Consider the following 18999-nt stretch of genomic DNA (forward strand, 5'->3'; position numbering starts at 1 on the left):
ACTATCTAACAGCAGATGTTTGAAATGAGAATAGTATGTTGTGGTTATATTGTGTCCTTGCTTACCCAACATAAATTAGGAATAAATTCTGCTGAAGTAAATAATCTTTTGATGCAAAACAAGTCTGAGAAGTTTTAAAACTCAAGCAGCTTGAGAACAAAGTCATTTCCAGCTTCACTGGCCTGTGATGCTGTTTGCTAGATTTGAAGGAGAAGGTTTCAATCCAGTTTTCTTCACAAACTATTTTATCATTTTTTCCTTTTCTTTTTTCCCCACTGAGCTTCAAGTACATTTGTGGTACTACTTATCACTAGCAAACAATAAACTGTCCATCTACTTAGCAGCTTCAATTAGGAAGGGAGACCTTCCTTCATGTTTTGTCAGTATGTCAAACTTTTCAGATCCATGTTCCAGCAAAGTAAATTTAAAAGAAAGGTAACATTAGGGAACAACTGCTTCCAATGGTTTTACCAGAGTAATACCATAGCATCCAAAAACACAACAGGAAAACAAGATAGAAGCAATGGGACTTCAGCACAAAGATGACTGCTCCTTTCTGAGAAGCTGGAGCCAAACGTGATGACAGAAAATACAGCACGAGTGCCTATTTCACAATTGTAAGGATCCACAACAGGATGTGTTATATAAAATGTATCTTGTATTATTGCAAGAAATTATTAGTAAAGCTTTGGAAACACTGAAAATGGCTACAAAAATCCAAATGAATTTCTGCAGAGCTGAAGTAAAAATCAAAGCATATTAGTAAAGTGCTTCTTGCTTGTACCAATGAATGAATGACTTTCAGTCAAAAATAAAAGCAAACCAAGAATACACCATCTTGAAGCCACAACTGCTACTTGGATTTTTATTTAAAATGTATGTATTTTTCCCCAGTTTGAAATTCAAGCATTGGAGACTATTTTGTTAAATGAGAAAGCTAGACTGCAACACTTAGCAACCAAAACAAGATTTTCATTAATATTTAGAAAACAGACTAAATTTGCAGAAAAGATTAACTGCAGAGACTAACATACACAAGATGCTGCATACACCTTCAACTTTAAATTGACAGCACATGTAATTTTTCAGTTTAGCTCACACACACTATGTGTGATGGTGTATGATATAATTAAAGCACCAGGATAGGCATCCAGTCTTATATCTTTATTTTCAGGTCTATCAAAAAAAAAAAAAAACAAAAAAAAAAGCCCCCCCCCCCGTAATGAACTGAGCTCAAAAAGATCATTTTTCACTAAGAATACACCAAGACAGACAGATGTCATTCAAACCACCTTAGGCAAACTATTGAGATGGAATATCTATTTGCCTTCATTCCAGTCTTCACAATAAGATTTCAATTACACTATATTTAAACACACACAATAAAGCTTCAGAATTCAGAAACTAGGACTACAAAGAGAATCTGGAAATGTCCATGAAGCCTGTACTATAAAACAGGATGTAGTGTTTACAATTGTCTTGCTTGAACCTAGTTATACAAAACGGTAATAAGAATACCAGTGCTGCCTGCCTAAAAACTTCACTATTTCTACTTATATTTTCACACTAGTCAACTAAAAGACTACAACTTCTGAGGATAGAAGAGAACACACCGATTTTTATACCAGTAATGTAAATAATCCTTTTTACCATAAGGCCACTTTCACATTTTTATCTGTTCCATGTAACTGCACAAAAAACATAATTATGATTTGTAACAGCAATTATAATTGGGTAATGGGCAATGCTTAAAAACTAAAAAGGGAAGTCAAGGGAAACTGAAGCCTGGCTTGAAGTATCAAGGATGTCCTCTTGCACAGCTGTCAAAGTTGTGACTGAAGAGGTTCTGATATCTTGGACTATGAAAACACCAAAGTTTCTGATTGTAGATTGCTTCAAGTTTGAAGTGCAGGAGTTTTACCCATGTTGTAAGGCTGGATTGGAAGATGTAAAGCTGAAAGAGAAAGAAAAATGTCTTTTAAAATGTTAAATCATGCCATGTTAAATAACAGAATTGTTTTCACTGGACTTGAATATAAAACCAGACTTTAAGAAAAAAATTAAAAAGAGCTGACAGGTGACAGCAAAGAGTACTATAGTACCTTGGGACCTTTGCATACAACATGTTACTGTTTCATTTCTTTAAAGAATCCTCTTGGTAATCCATGCATTGGCATGAAAAAATGTACCTTAAAATTAGAAAGTAATGGATGATATATAAAAAGAGATAAATAATGCAAATTTTCCACAACCTCTCTTAGGATTGCAAGATTTTGTTTGGTGTGTTATTTGTATTAAATTAAATTCATCTGTTAGATAAAAAACTCAGGCTTGGATGATTTACCTTCAAAATATAGAAGCCACTGTTTAAATGTATGTACATTAAATGTACGCAAAAACCATTCTATTTATGTATTAAAAGCAAGTTTTCAGAGATATCCATTACTATGAAATAAGATTTTACAATTAAAATGGGCAGAAACCATCATATTAATAAAACAGTTGTTCGTTATAAAGCTATAATTATGAATGAAATAAAATACAAAAAATTGGAAGCTGTCAGAATAGTTCAGTGTGGGCATTCTAAGATAATGTAAGAAAATAATTTACTTCAGAAAGAATTGCTTCTCTTTAGTCCTTTGCATTTGGGAAAACACTGTAACAGGACTCAAATCTCAAAAAAAGGCCAAACTATTCAAAATGACACCCTAGACAAAAAACACACCTAAGAGGAGTAAAACTACCGTTCACACGCTTTTAAAGAACTTAAGTATTTAAAGCATGTCTCATGTCTGCATTTTCTCCCCCATTAATGGCACTACTCATCTATCTTCCATAACATCTATTGTAAAGTTGTATTAACATTACAACTGCATCTTGGCTGCACTGATGCTAGTCAACGTTAAAGCAGATACTACATGGAATTATTTCTTCAGCTAATACAGACATTACTAGTAGTAAGATATTTGTAACAGGTTTAGCAGCATTTATGGTCCACATTAGTGAAGTAGCATGGGCTTGATTCACAGCTGAAGTGAAACAAGTGTTTGCCAAAAAAAAAAAAAGGGCAATATCAAACTATGCATTTTAGACAACTCATGATATCCATTTGCTTGAATCCCTAATGGCGTTAATAATAATCCTACCTGTACTGAAGCACAGTAATATAATCTTTATAAAAATCTACTAATAAAATGACACTGCTGTAAATACAAACCACAGTTGAGTCCTTCCATTCACTAATTATACATTACAATGTGATTTTGTTTATACGGTCATACAGTTTTTCTACAGCTGTTACACAGTTGATAGCTTTTAATGTTGCAAGGCTTTCACAGTGGAAGAAAGCAGTAACAGGGGCAGAAAACTTAAAAGCATCATCCATGACTGTAAACTGATGACATCTTGCATAATGTGCAGTATAAAATATACTATCCAATAAAGGTGTACTAGAACTGAGGCATCATAATTATTCTAATGACTGTTTCTTCTGAAGTGTTGTCACAATGATTCAGTTGCTTTTATATGCACCCACCCTGAAAAAATATGCACACTTAATTTAAGGGTGGTTATAAATTTGGAGCATTAATCTCCTTTCTTAGCCATTCTCTTTTGTACTGGCTATGAAACTTACATGATTGCCTGATTTCAAAATAGTTTACTAAAGTATGAGCACTACTTTGAAAAAACAAATACCCCAACGATGTTTACAAAAGGAAAAAGCAGTTTTAAGGTTTCTTTTTTAACTTCACCCATAAGACAAAGTAATTTTCTGTATAACAGCTGTGCAGAAACTTTTTAGTGGCTATGCATATGCAAGAGATCAGGAATACTGAATCTTTGCTAAATCAACTCCTGCACTTTCCAGCAAACTGCCTTTTACTATATTACTAACTTTTCCTCCATATTAAAGCAGAGTAAAACTCTGGTCCTGCATCACTTAATTTTTCTGTGAGCTCTGAAAAGGCCAGTTTAGTGTACAACCACAGAAACTGCATGATCAAATCCCAAGCAACAGCAGAACAAAAACAAACAGGAAAACACAAAATAACAGCAACAAATTAAAGATACAAATTTTCTTGGTGACACAATGCTTTCTAGAAAATTTGCTTAGAAACAGAGCATCTCGAGTTAGGTACTATGAATCATTAACTGGAATTTGGTGGAACTTCTTCGATTGAACAAGACTTGGTGAAGGCAAGGGAGACAATCTGCAAAACATTAGTTAGGCTTTGTCTATCTGTACAAAAAAGAAATTAGTTCAGCTCTCCAGCCTGCAGATAAATTGAACGTATATGGTGAAAACTGGAGAAATTTGTAATAGGAGCCTTTACATTGGAAGGGGACATATAAGGCATACAAGAAGAAATCTTACATCAGTAGATTACTCAATGCCGGCAGAGCTATGACCTTCACTTAGTTCTATGTCAAGAAATAAAATTGTTTTTTTCTTTAACTGTCTCTAAACACCTTCAATCTGTTTTCAGAAAAATAACTGTTTGTGACAAGACTTATTCTTTTCAGCATTGCATGAACTCATCAAGAAGTTGAGGTAGTAACTTCAGTCTGTAACATTTATGTGATATGCATATCCATACACGTTTCATCTATAGATCAATGAAAATCTAGATGTATGATTTATATTAGCTGATAAGAAAACATCTAACAGCAATACGATACAATGGCAAAGTCAAAGAAATTGAAAGCAATACCATAATGAGTAACAGCAATAATTCAAACTTTGCACTGGAACAAAAGCAAACAAAAAACCTACTTTCAGATATGCTGAAAATCACTAAGTACAAAGCTACACCATAGTTATCTGACTTGCCCCCCAAAAAAATTGGTTTAGTTTTCACATGAAAGTACAATTTTTTGTTATAAGGGTAAATCTCTGAAGGCAAATCAACATACATCAAGCCAACAGACTGAAACAGTTCTAAAGCCAAACACTGCTACCCACTCTGGGTAATGAAGATACAAAAAAAAACCTGTTATGTTGGTTCCAGCTTATAAGCATCAAGACAAGTGGAAAACAAAGTATGAATAGCCATTGTTTAAAGCTCAGGTGCTAAAGAATGCAATTAACAGGAAAAGAAAAAAAAAATATTGCCTCTTAAAAATCAAGACACGTTCTAACTTGTAAACTTCTTTTGATCATGCAAGTCACGTTTTTTAAAAAGGGTTTCTCCTTTTACAGCCAAATCCATTGCACTGGCAGTGCAAGGTAAGCATACTTTGACTCTTTCAGCAGGCACAGTAAGTTTACTCTGGGGGTGTGAAAGGCCTATGTAAGCATCCCCCTTTGGTGATTCTGCTCACAAACAAAGCTGATGAAACCACCTCCAACACATCTCCACATCTTCAACCCAAATCAATTTTCCTAGCTTACTATTACATTTACAGCAAGCTACCCGTTTTTCATTTTTTGTAGGGAATACAAAAACGTTCCAGTGACAATTAATTCGCAGCCTGAATTCTAAATGTGTTACATTAACATGACGTACTACAAAGCTCCTATGCACGTTATTTCCAAACTTGAGGTTGCAACTTCAGTTCAACTTCTTTTTCTGGTCAATTTTACCAGAGCACTGTTAAAATCTCCAAAGTTCAAATAACCATAAAGCAGGACAAAATCACAAATGTTTCAGATCTTAGCTCTGGCTTTGACATTTGTTGAACTTACTGTCATTTGACAATACTTGTGTCTTGCACTTTCTCCTCTCTCCTATGCAATGATCAGATAAAAGAATAAAAAAAAAACCATACAGGAAACTGACCAGCCAGGCTGGCAGAAAAGGGAAACAAAAATTCCTAGAAAGGCAATCCACAGAGCGAATGAAACCCCCATATCCATACACTCAATTTTGATAGTTTTAATGTTTTTCCAAGGGATAAAAGTGAAATTCGTGTTAAGATTTTTTTTCTATTGCACTATACTAAAAACATTTTCTTGCTCTTGCACTAATAATTAAACGCATACAAAATGCTAAGGCACTTGAGATACAAGTTCTGGTTCCTTTTGTATCTCCATGTCATCAAATGAATCTGAAAAGTCTGAGTTTTTATTTGCAGCATACAGCTACAAAATAAAAATAACGTGAACAAATTAAAACATTTTTTAGAATAGTGATGGTAAAAAGTGCTGGAATGACAACCTTAAGTCTTCTATTATTAAGCACGAGGCTCAATACTGCAAGCTTCCTCACTTCTACTAGTGTGTCTCAGTCATATTCTATATACAGGAATTCTGTATATTTTTACATTTAGCAAATCTGTTCCTTTTCTCCCGAAACTGCTGGTTGCCAGCAGTTTTGTAACAAACGTTAAAAACAACTCAAACAAGAACAACGAAACAACAACAAAAAAATCACCAAACAAAAAAACAAGACTGACATTAAGAAAGCAGTTTAAACCCCAAATAAGCATATTTTGCAACAACAAAAAAATCACTAAGGTAATACATGAGATAATAAAAACTAAGGAAATGCAAAGCGCACAGACTTAAGCAATATTATAACATAAAATTAAACACTGCTATAGAGGCCCAAATGGTAAAGGGACAGCCCTAACAAAAGAAGCATAAAAAAAAAACCACAAACAAACAAACAAACAAAAAAATCCAAAAAACCAAAACCAAACAAAAAAATGAGAACAAAAAAATAAAAGCACAAAATCATACAGAACTAAGCCCGAGTGCCCCTTAAATCAGGTAATTCTTACCAACCAGGCAGAGCAAATATAGCTGTAATTCTTTTAGTAGGCCACAGCGATGCAGTTACTCTAGATGCACAGTAAATGAGTTTGATGTATTAGCTTTTCAAATTATGTAAGTAGTCAATAAAACTCACAAAGGCTCTTCTTACAAATGAATGCTATAAAAATCTCAGGCACCAAAGGTAATTGTTCCATATTTCACTCTGATATATGGAGTTCTAAAGCACACTCACTGAAAATTACCGTTTTCTTTCACATAAGGAAAAGACTAATCAGATATGCTTTCATAAAACAAAAAACAAAACAAAAAAACCCACAAACAACAAACCAAACCAAAAAAAACCCACAAAACAAAAACACCATAAAAAAGGCTGGGAGGTAGAACTGTAACTTCAAAAAAATTCTTCAATATTAAATCCAGAAAATAACAAGTGGTAGTAAAGGAATTCTTAGTCTTGGACTGACAGTTCATTAGTGAAACCCAACGGCCTTTTTCAGTTCACTTACAGCGTAGAAGAGTAACTTGTGCCACAGAGGGACATTATCAACTTCAGACACAAACTCATTATTAGGTTTAGTTAAAGACAATTTCAGATACGCCCTACACAGAAGTTTTCCAGGGGTTGAGACTTACAGTCTTTCTACCACTCCCCTCAACTACTTCAGTACTCCTGTGACAGGAAAGCCTCACAGCAATCATAGAACAGTTAGGGTTGGAAAGGACCTTAAGATCATCTAGTTCCAACCCCTCACCATAGGCAGGAACAATGATTATACAAATTGAACAAAAAAAAAAAAAAAAACAAAACAAAAAACAGAATCACACTTCTACCAGATAAAAGTCACATGTAAACAACTACTTTGTTTTTTTGTTTTTTGTTTGTTTTTTTTTTGGGGGGGGGGTGGTTTGTTTTTTTGGGGGGGATGATAGTAATCCTTCAGTTTAAGAAGTCTCTGTTAAGAAGGAAATGACAATCTGGAACACAGACATCTTAGCCTTATTTCTCTTCTGTGAAAAAAAGTCAAGTTTATAGCACACATTTTAGCAGCATAGCAGAATTACACATTCATCAACAAATTTATTCCTAGAACAAAGCATTTTCAGTAAATTCTTTTTGTCAAACTAGTTTCTACTACTCTATTTAAAAGACATAGAAGTGTACGAGTGCAAAGCAAATTAACTGACAGTGTAACAGACAGTATTCCATTATGAGGCAAAGGAAATTAACTGACAGTGCAATAGACAGTATTCCATTATGAGGCTATGCCTTTTTTCTTCAAGCATGAAACATTTGGTAAAAGAGGAAAAAAAATTATCTTCTGAGACCAACAATAAATTCCTCAGACACAAAGCTACACACACCTGTTGCCATGTGGCTTTCTACAAAAGCCACACTGCTTGTTGGGCACCCAAACATATTTGCTTTCACTAACAGAGGTGTGTTCCAAGCCTTCCCGTTTAACCGTAGAAATGTTATCTGGAATGAACAACGGAGGTTCATCAAGTGAAAGACTTCTGCTACTTCTTCTCTGGCGAGGTTGGAGATTCTTATCAATTCGTTTTGATTTGTTTTTTTCTTTATCATCCTCCTTCAGATGTTCTACAACAGTGGGATCTTTTGTCTCTGCCTCTTCCTTTGTGGAGCTGTTTGGTTTTAGAACAGTTGCAAGCTGGTGTTTCTGCCCCTGAGCTTGCTTCTGACCAAGATTTGAAACATGCCCTGACAATGTGTGTGCAGAGTGGTGGGTATCTTTAGAAAAGCTATGATGAGTAGGAGATTTCTCACTTGCTCTTTGAATTGATGACTTCTGTACTTGCCCAGAAGTTTGGACTCGGGGTATTTTCTTCAGCATTGTATTGGTCTGCTTTTTTACAGTCACCCCTGAAATACAGCTCTTTGCTTTCGAACTCAGGTCAGACTGCTTCTTTCTAATTTTAACTGGGTTATTTGGATGCTGATGGCTCTCTTGATCATCTGCATTCCGCTTCAGACTTGCTGAATATGGACTATGAAGCCCTGAAACTGTAAGACCAGCTCTTGCTCTTGAACGTGTTATTTCTTGTTGCGCTGCACCCGACTTCTGTCGAGTACCTGGAGTCAGATTTTGTTTATTCTGTGGAACAGATTTACTATGCCGGGGTCTAATATTCTTGTCACATTTTGATGGAATGCTAACTTGTTTATCATCATCCTGAGACTTTGATGCTTCAGGGCTTTCTGCTTTAGTACTGATCTGCTGCTGTACATTTTGGCTTGCCTGGTCAAGATCAACGCTTTCCAAAATGCTAATTCCTGGGTCAGCAGAAGTAAACTCTTTGCTGTTTAAGTCTTTATTATCAAAATCTGTACTGTCCAATGGTTTCTCAGATGAAGTTACAGTTTTCTCCATTTCCTTGTCATTATCTGCAAGTTCTGTTATACATTCCTTTACTGACAGCATATTTCCATCAGGAACTTCCACATTCTGGGAACCTAAAATACAATCAACCCCCTCCTCTACAGAGCTGGACAAACTCAAAAAGGTCTCACAGATTTCACTTGGATTCACACAAACACTAGATGGATCATTAGCTTTTCCAGTTACCCCACTTTGTTCGTGCTCTTCTGTTTTCTTCTTCAATTCCTCTGTTTTATTTTCAGTATTTTCTTCTGAAGAAGTTTTAGAGACCACTGAATCAAGCACATCATTTGCTTCATTTTTAACTGCAGCAATTTCAGTATCTGCAGATACTGAACAAACTGATTCAACACTTTCAGATTCAGTCTTCATTGCAAGCTCTGTTATTTCCTTTGTTTCTCCAGAAGAAGGAAAACAGGCTCCTGCTAAACTAGCACAACTTAACTCTTGGGATGCTTCCTCAACTTTTGCCTGGTATGGGGTTTCAGACTTTACTTCGTTCACGTGTTCAGGACCAGGAAAACATTCTGTATTACTTTGGGATGCTGTAACTGCTGCTGCAGTTCCTTCTATCTGTCCTGATCTTCTTGTACTACGCCTAACTTCTTTAGGCTGCTCCGCTTTCAAGGGTGCAGCAACATCTGTCTCTTTAGCTGGACTTCTCTCTTGTTTCTGTCCAGTTTTTGGAGCAGATCCACTTTTTACAGATGATTTCTTGGTATTAACTAGAGGTGCAACATTTGAACGCTTGGCTAGCGTGCTCTGTCGCAAACTCCGTACTGGTTCTAGGAAGGGAGAAAGAAAATATCTTAGCTATAGTGCATCCTCCTCTTTGCAAATACAAGACCTATGTAGAATAGAACTGATTTAGCTTACTGGACACAAAGAGAACTTACAACTTAGGTGTTTACTAAACTTAAAATACCCAACCAAATAAAACCCAAACACCCTTCCCCAAACAAACTAACACACCCCCCTCCAAAAAAAAAAAAAACAAACAAACAAAAAAACCACAAAAACAAGCAACAAAAAAAAAACAAACAAAATCCACAAAAAGCCGTCACAGCTGTCCACTTTAAAAAGTAGTAAATTACTTGCATTTCAATTTTACACTACTACAGTATGGAGGTAAGTCCTCATTATTCTAATGGCTACAAAAGTTCTGAATAGTATATAACAAAACAGAAGTGAGAACAGAGGCAATCAAAATCCACGGTACTTCTCTACAGTTCAATTTTTTCTACCTCAAGTAAAAGTTGCACAGGTAAGTTATATTGTGTTTGGAAGTAAAGCTGTGAAGCTTACAAAGCTTTTAGACAACACAGTACCAGAATCTGGGATCCAATCATATTCTCACTTGATGCCATCTCCTACATTTTCTAAACAAGACACCATCCCCGCATGGCGTCGTCTTTTTAAAAAGCATACTCATCAGCTTTGTACCACAGGCTCTTGTTTAAATTCTGACTTTATTTTTTTTAACTCAGCCTACACTACAGGGGGAATAAGCAGTGCCGTAAATAACTCCATCAATTCACCAAGTTAGAAAAACCCTAACCATAAGAAACTAGCTGCCACACAATTTAAAATTTGATTAAAATACTTAGGCATATTGAAATATTTTGATGGAAGACTCTGACTGGAATTGCTATAAAACTATTTAAAACAAGAAGAAAATACACTAACAAAAATCACTACATTTAAAATTTTAATTTAAAATAAAGAAACACGCTAACCTAATATTCCAATGTTATTTGCAAATCCACCATGCTTTTGTTAGTGAAGAACCACAGTGCTAACCTGATGCAGGTAAAAGGATCAAAATCTTAAAAATTCCTATCAGGACCACTGGCCAAAAAGTGGACACAAAATATTTATCAAACAGGAACTCAAACTGAGTAGTACTCTATGAATGCTGACTTCAAGCTGCAGTGTATAAAAATGATGTATCTGTACTTGAATTCACAGAAGCAAACATCAAAGCTTTACTTTAAGCTTATAAATGTTGGGGGTGTGGAATTATAAAAATTTAATTTACTTTAAATGTGCAAATACACATAATATATTGAATGCCCACCTTGTGCCATTAATCGTGGTGATTTTCTTGGTGATGTGACTGATGTTTCCTCACAACGGCTCCTCAAATTCCTGTTAGGTAAAACAAGCTCATCTTCATCGATGGTGTCATTCCCACTCTCTTTAACTCCTTCTTCATCCATAATATCATCAAGACCAACCACTGGAAAAAACAAGCAAACAAGAAAGAGCCTAAAACTTAAAATGATCACAAATACTGCAGCTGTAATGCCAAGCAAGACAGGGGAAGAGACAGGGAAAAATTAATTTGCCATCTAAAAACAAACAGGAAAAAATGAAGTAACGCAAGAAAAAATTTCCATGTGAGGCAGTTTCAGTGTAGAAGAAGCTATTACTCAAAGCTTAAAATTCTGTAGCTTTATTCCTTATAGCTTTTTGGTGGACTTGCCTTTTTATTGTTTTGGGTTTGTTTTTTTTTTTGCCACAGGAAGGTCCCCAGTCTTAGAGGATCAGCTGTCCCTCACTGTCCCTTCCCACCTAAGAAAAAGTGAAGAAAGGTAAACAGCAGAAAGAGCTGATCCAGCAGTGCAGAGTTTAAAAATCACAGTTTTCTCACAGGACACAACTTTAAAACTTTAAGTCCCACCCACATCACATATCTGCAACCCCTTTTGGGAAGAGTATGGAGTGCAGCATGCACTAGTCTCCCAGGAGAGCAAGAATATTATCTTTGTTAAATGCCTAACCTCCACTACAAAGGATCCCAGAGGTTTTCCCTGCAAATAAATTTCCTAACAGACAGGCCACTGTACCAGCCATTCTCCTCACCTTCTCTAAGTTTAGTTCTGCAATGGTAGCCTCTCCTATCGCAAGATCCTATGTGTGATTAATGAATCCTGGTCCCTGTGGAATGAGAAATTTGCAAGATCAAGCCAAACACCCATGTGACTTTACAAAACATGTAGGAGGGTCTGACAAATACAGCACAGACTCCAAACAACCAAATATGCCCATTTTTCACTATTCAGGAAACTAACTAGAAGCATTTTTAAGATAAACTACCTCACATGATAGAAATAAGATACCTAAAAATTTCTATCAATTGCTTACTTAAAACTGATTTAAATCAATAAATTTACCTTAGAAATCAAAATAAACAATAGAAATTAAAAATTGTTAAAATCTTTAGACTGTCTCAAAAAAATCTCTCAATTCTTGCTCCTTTTCAAGTCTGATGTTACTACAACTTAAAAAAAATAATGTTCTTGCAAAGGCACTACAATAATGAGCATACTTTTAAGATAACAAAAATTGGAAGTTGCAGAACACTGCTCCTAATGACTATCAAGCCTGTAATTCAATCCACAAGCACCTGTCATGAAGAATTAAAAAAAGCCAACCAAACCACCTGGTAATTTTAAAGTTCAAGTATTAAGATTTTAAAAAGCCTCTTAAGGAAGCCTGACCCTGGTACCAGGTAATCCGCACTCTGAACTCCAAAATTAGATGGTTGCCAGGAGCTGAAAGCTAGGAGTTTCTTGAACTGACAATTTAATTTTACTCATTTTAACAATAATTTTTAGTTACTGTATTGTGCACATCAATTTACAGGTAAAGTGTGTTTCATTAAATTACTGGCAACTTTCACTTTCCAATACACAGAGCCACCTTTATGTCTATGTGTATGTATTTATGTAACAAACACCACACACAAGCTCCAGAGGACTGATAAGATGATCTTACTTCACTCATCCAAATATTCCTTAATCACTTATTTGCTATAAGCTACCTCCTGGGGAAAAGGACACACTGGCAAAAAGATGACATTACAAGTGCCCTATTACACTTTATTTTCCCCTAAATATCTAATACTTCCCACTGTCCAAGATGGAAAACTGAACAAGACGGACTCATCCTAATTCCGGCTGCTCATTCTTGTGTTCTCAGAGGCATCCCACCAACTGCTCTGCACTTTGGTATTAGCATTCTCATTAAAGAACATTCCTTCAAAATGTGGAACTGCTATTGGGGAATAGACTGTGACAAAGGAGGCTCCTTTCAGATCCTCTTATGTTTCCTCACTGTAAAACTAAACTACCAAGCTATGGAAGACAACATTACAAATGAAAACTACTCAGACTTCTGAAACAGCTCTGGAGCAGATTTCAGGGCTGCCATTGTTCAGGGCTTTATGATGTTCTTGCTCAAGTTACTGAATTTACACACCCTCCTTTATCAATAACAAACGGGACACATTTAGTCTACTGTTGACAGACAGTTTGAAATATTAGAATTAAAGTATTTTCATACTTACAAGACTCTGTGCTGTAGCTTTAATTTTACAGAGGAATTTGAAGCACAGAATCTTGCAAATTTCAAACCACCTGAGCTATAACTCGGCTAGTACAGCCCCATGAGGCCCCAGGATGAGGAGCATTCGACACAGACCCTGCTGGGAAGAGAAAAAGGGACAGAGAACAGTAATAGATAACAGAGGAGATTAGGAAATTAAATTATGAAAAAAGAAGCAGAAGTAGAAAAACAGCATTGGGAAAAGTAAACAAACAAAAGCAAAACCAGACAGAACTAGAAAGATATAGATGATCTTAGTAATATTTAAGATTATTTCAGTAATACAGAAATTAAGACAGAAGGATAAAACATAAAAGAAAGGAAAAAATAAAGGAAAAAACGTGAATAGAAAAAGTTGTACACCAGTGTACAACTGAACAAGCTGCAAACAATGAAATTATGAGTCACAGTCAACATATTTGTACTGGAAAAGACACCACTGGCCTTCACATTATTTTGAGTCTCTCCATTACTTGTGAAGTATTTAAATTTCCAAACTGCTGTGCTGATGTTTATGTTATACAATAACAGAATAACATGCAGAAAAAAAAAAATTCACTTGCAAGTTTAAAGTAAAATTTTCCATGCATTAAAACAAAAGCATGGCCATTTTTTAACTCTTCAGCAATGTAAAACTGAGCAAAACAACCCTTACTTGCTGGTAGTAAAAGAGGGACAGAGAAGAAAATAGCCCTAAAAACATTATCAAAATCTTAGAACTTTATAAATCTTTATTTTTATTAATGCAAGTCTTCCTTTGATTTTCTTCAGCCAAAATTAGAAATACTAAGGTATTACTAAGTCTCTAGACTGCAAATGAAGATGGCATACTTCATATTAAAACATTTTTCTATTGACATTTGTGATGCATACATCCAATAGACAGAATTAAAAATGCTCTGTTAGAAAAAAAAAAATGTATTTGCAAGAGAAACAAGGCCACTGATATAATTTATGTAAGGAAACACCGAATTCCAACTGTTTTACAAAAGTTTTCCTGTAAGCCTGTAACCTGCTTAAGAATTTGCCTGTGAGTACTCTGTACTGACTGCCCAGTGTAAGAAAAGAATCACAATAAGTACCATGTGAAACACTGAAGATTTACTCCTATTCTTCATTAATCTCTGAATTGTAGAGGGATTTTCTCTTTTGAATAAAACATATGAAAATCAACTAGGATTAATAAATTTAATAAAACATGCATCTTTCAAAAAAAGACGGGAGTTACATCACAGGGCTACTGGTTTATGGTTCTTTAGCCACAGGCCTGTTACTTTGGAAATGAGGAGTAGTAAAGAACAAATTTCATCAACAAAGTAAAAACACAGCACCAAACCAAGCACTTTAAACCACATTAATTTATAAAGAAGAGAGCCTTTATATGAGCTCTGTCATTCATAAATACATGAACTGCCTTTTAAATCCTATTATACATCCAAACTCTCTCCATTAATAAAACTGATCCAAAGGAATAAATAACTAAAGCTTTCAAATGGTAGCTTCTTACCTACAAACAGAAAAGAGTGAAAAATAAACATTCTCCAGGTTCTAAGTATAATACCAATATAGTAAATTTAAATTTTATACAGGAAAGTTACTACCTTGGTCACAAGAAACTGTACAACTGTTCGCATGGACAGCTTGGAGGAAGGAAGGCATAAAGAGGTAAGAAAACTTGAGAGAAACAACATTAGACTTAATTTTGGGCTGCATTCTGAAGGTTACACTCAAAATTATTTCATCTGCAGGAGGAAAAATACACACACATTTGGATTTAGTGAAAAAAGCCTGCCATGACTTACACGCCCAAACAGGACACTATCTAAAGAAAAGACACACTTGTAGTCAAAACAATTGGTTTGGCTTCAGAGATTCAGTAGGTGATCACGATTTTAGCAGAGGTAATGCTGCTTTCAATAGAAGTCATGAAAACACAGTCTAAAACTAGAAAGAACAGACTGCATCTGAGTGAAACAATTTCCCAGCAGCAATACAGAGGGACAGGAAAAAAAGGACAATTAAAAGATGTCCTTAAGAGTCTTAGTACACTCTTGTAGGGTCAGTTTTCCTCATCATTAATGAGAAACACCTGATTTAATAAACACTCAAACTAAATTGGTTTGATTTTTTATTATTAAATCCAGAAATGTTTCCAGATGATACGCAATTCAAATTCCGTTACCTCTATTACATGTATAATCAAACTGCCCCAGTAAATGACATCCTGAAAAGCTATGGAACTTGTGATAGCTGAGAAATACAAATGTAGTGTGAGTGTTGGTTATTTAGTTCAACTGCATGTGACCAGTCTGACTTGCTATGCTCACAAGCTTATAAAAGTAGTGGATAAGGTTCCAGCATGTCTTCCAGCAGGAAATTACAGAAGAAATCAGAAAACTTATCACTAGGGTACCATCCAAAGCTGAAAAAAAAGTGTTGCTCTCAAGAGTTAAGTCACATTCTAAGCTTCAGAAGTTTTCACTTCTGACCAATGAATTGCTCAGGAGAAACAAACAAAAAAAAACCCACAATACAGCAGAACCACACTTCCACACCCACCCATACCACGCAAACATTAAAAATGCCAAAGTGCCCCTCCTGTGTCAGTCATTCAGTTCTTGGAAAAACAGCCACCAGACCACTCTGATGACCAGAAACACACACCTAAAACATGGTATCGGACACTTCTGCTTGTTTCAAGAACTTTGGTTACACTTAGCTCTCAAAAGCCTCATTTTGTCAAAATATGTCCTTCAACTGGCAAAGACAGCGTATGTATCTGCTTCCCCTATCAACAGTAGGTCTTACTGCTAATACCTACTTCAGTAAACTGCTTCTTCCACTACTGCTAAGGCTCCTAGGAGCTGCAGTGAATAATAAGATCTGTGGACAGCTTTTACCTTGATTCATTCAATACAGAAAACTTCCTAACTGTCCTATAAGAGCAGCAATCTGCTCTCTCTAACTCCACAAACCTGCAACTCAGCTACATCTTCACAGTTCAGCAGTCACTCTTCACAAACACATCCTAAAAGGATTTCAGCATAACATCTGTTATTTTGACCCATAACCTTTCCAGCTTATGAGAAGGTCAGAGTTCCTTCTACATCTGCTCAAAGCCATTACCAGGATCACCTGCAAAGAATCTTCTCCAAATATGTAACTTCAATGAAAATTGAACAAGACAACCCTATTCAGTTACTCAGTGGCAATCACCAAGCCAGCTCACAGAGTAGACAAAGATCCACAATGTAACCTAACTGAAGGACTCATTTTGATCCAGCACAAACTGGATTCAGGCCAAGACATGAACACAAGACTACTTTACTGGTATTGATACAGTTCTTCCTATCAATAGATAGGAAACAGATATCCATTCTATACTCCTTATTGTTTGTCACACACCAGTACTTTTGATTATGAGATACTCAGTACAAGGAGGACGTGGACTAAAAGGCTCTGGGACACCCTCCTGCAGCCTTCCAATACTTCAAGAAAGATTCTACAAATGACAGGGACAGACTTTTTAGATGGCCTATTGCAACAGGACAAAGGGTAGTGGTTTTAAACTAAAAGAGGGTAGATTCAGCCTAGATATAAGGAAGAAATTTTTTACAATGAGGATGACACCTGGAACAGGTTGCCCAGAGAGGCGATAGATGCCACACCCCTGGAAAACTTCAAGGTCAGGTTGAACAGGGCTCTGACCAACTTGGTCTAGTTGAAGATGTCCCTGCTCTGCTCCTTGCAGGGGGGGTTGGACTAGATGACCTTTAAAAGTTCCTTCCAACCCAAGCTATTCTACGATTCCATGCTATCATCCTCCCCAGGAGAAGCACTTCTAATCCAACTCACAAAACTTGCGTTGTCTGGATAGATGCCTCTAACAAGCACTGACTGGAAATTAAACTTCAACTCACAGAAAGCTATGTGTTTCTGTCTTACAGACAAGTACTTGAGCTGTTTAAAAAACATACTGGTAGCAATTGGTTACATGACATACAGTCATATAACTGGTAACTCAGCATACAGAGCTTGCTACGAACAAAAAAGCTAGTTCATGGTAAATGATGTGCAATATAAACCCGGAAGCTAAGCAAGACAGATGCAATGTTGATAAGTAATAACTCTGGATTAGGCCTGTAAAAAACACCCAACAAGAACTAATGTCAATGTAGCTGTAAGAAAAATAGCAAAAAACCTCAGTTATGAGCAAGAGAGAAAGTGTCCTTGGACAAAAAGACTTGATCTCCAAAATGAGGCAGAGAAAATGTCACGATCACGAGTAATTTGGTACGGGAGTAAGCATGCCTGAAACGAGTCTTTCTCAAAGCTGCTGACACTCACATATACCCATGGTCACCTGAGAAATTTCATATTTAGAACATGGTACAAGCTCCTTGGGTTGAAAGACTATAGTGTCTTGGTTTGTGTACACATTTACAAATACTCTTGAACTCTGCTCAAACCTGGCTTTCAAAGAAGTATTAGTTAGCCACACCTTCTGCTCCTCCATGTTGTCTATGATACCTAATACCACTTTAGGCAGCTCACCTCCTCAATCCAACTACTTTTACCTTTATGTCTTCAGCTTCCTCACAGCAATCAAATAAGCTATAGCATGAAATCTTCACCACTTTAAAAACTGGACTGAAGAGAGTACATTCCAGTTATTCATGGAGCAGTCTGTCCTTTGCTGGCTCTCTAAACTAATTTCCATGAGCATTTTGTTCTTTTTCTTAAACAGTTCCATGGTCTAGGCATGGATTACGCAAAATACTGTTTGAAGGTCTAAAATAAATTGTAGTAAATAAATCTGTACCTCTGGAAAAAGTTAACTTTAACTCTTTTCTTCCTGAATGGTATCAATACCATAAAAAACACCATCATCTATCATTCCAGCATCTCCTAAGTCTTGCCCTCATTAACTTAAATAGGTAACAACAAATGTACCTCAACCTAGTAAAACTTTACTGACAATACATTTTTCTAAGTACAATTATAGCCCTAGTGAAAGAGCCAATAACAAACCATTCTGTTACCATACTGCTTAAAGCAATAGGGGGCTAAGGGGTAAGAACTGGAAGGATCAGAATAAAGCACACCATCATTCCATATGACACACCAATGGAGTTGTAGCTCTAAGGATGCAAGTAAGGCAAGTTTTGTGGGAAAGAACTGCGCTTTTTTATTTTTTAGACAAATTGATGTTGGGGCAAAGATTAGCTTTCACACATAATGCCTGGGAAAAAAAAAACAAAACCAAACAACAGGCTTTGTAAGCATAATTCTTACCAAGGGTACTATTATCTTGTATGACTGCATTCTTACCAGCAGACTACATAAGCTGTGTTAGATCACCAGTAGTCTCAGACAGATCAAATCAATCATGAGCTGTATGAATACTCAAGGAAGAAAGACACGCAAAGAATCTTTCCTTTAACCTGATAATTGTTATTCTCAACTAAACAAAAACCCTATAAATATATACTG

At 35.9% G+C, this 18999-nt stretch overlaps 1 protein-coding gene across 7 annotated transcripts in view; it reads right to left on the reverse strand.

Moving 5' to 3' along the window:
* The window catches only part of PHF3 (PHD finger protein 3), a 50910-nt gene that overhangs the window by 19219 nt on the left and 12692 nt on the right, over nt 1–18999 (reverse strand). For 2 of the 7 annotated variants that reach the window (XM_062626108.1, XM_062626111.1), the window contains exons 2-5: nt 13469–13603; nt 11983–12057; nt 11195–11356; nt 8081–9902 (exon numbers count right to left, since the gene is read on the reverse strand). In XM_062626108.1, coding sequence (XP_062482092.1) covers nt 8081–9902; nt 11195–11336 — 1964 coding nt within the window. In that variant the 5' untranslated portion in view covers nt 11337–11356; nt 11983–12057; nt 13469–13603. Of the gene's footprint in view, nt 1–8080; nt 9903–11194; nt 11357–11982; nt 12058–13468; nt 13607–18999 lie in introns of all 7 variants that reach the window. The other 5 variants (XM_062626105.1, XM_062626106.1, XM_062626110.1 and 2 more) reach the window with 4 other exon arrangements.

Source organism: Pezoporus occidentalis, unplaced genomic scaffold (genome assembly GCF_034315485.1).
Source record: "Pezoporus occidentalis ecotype Australia unplaced genomic scaffold, CSIRO_AGI_Poc_V1 ctg29, whole genome shotgun sequence".
Lineage (NCBI taxonomy): Eukaryota > Metazoa > Chordata > Aves > Psittaciformes > Psittacidae > Pezoporus > Pezoporus occidentalis.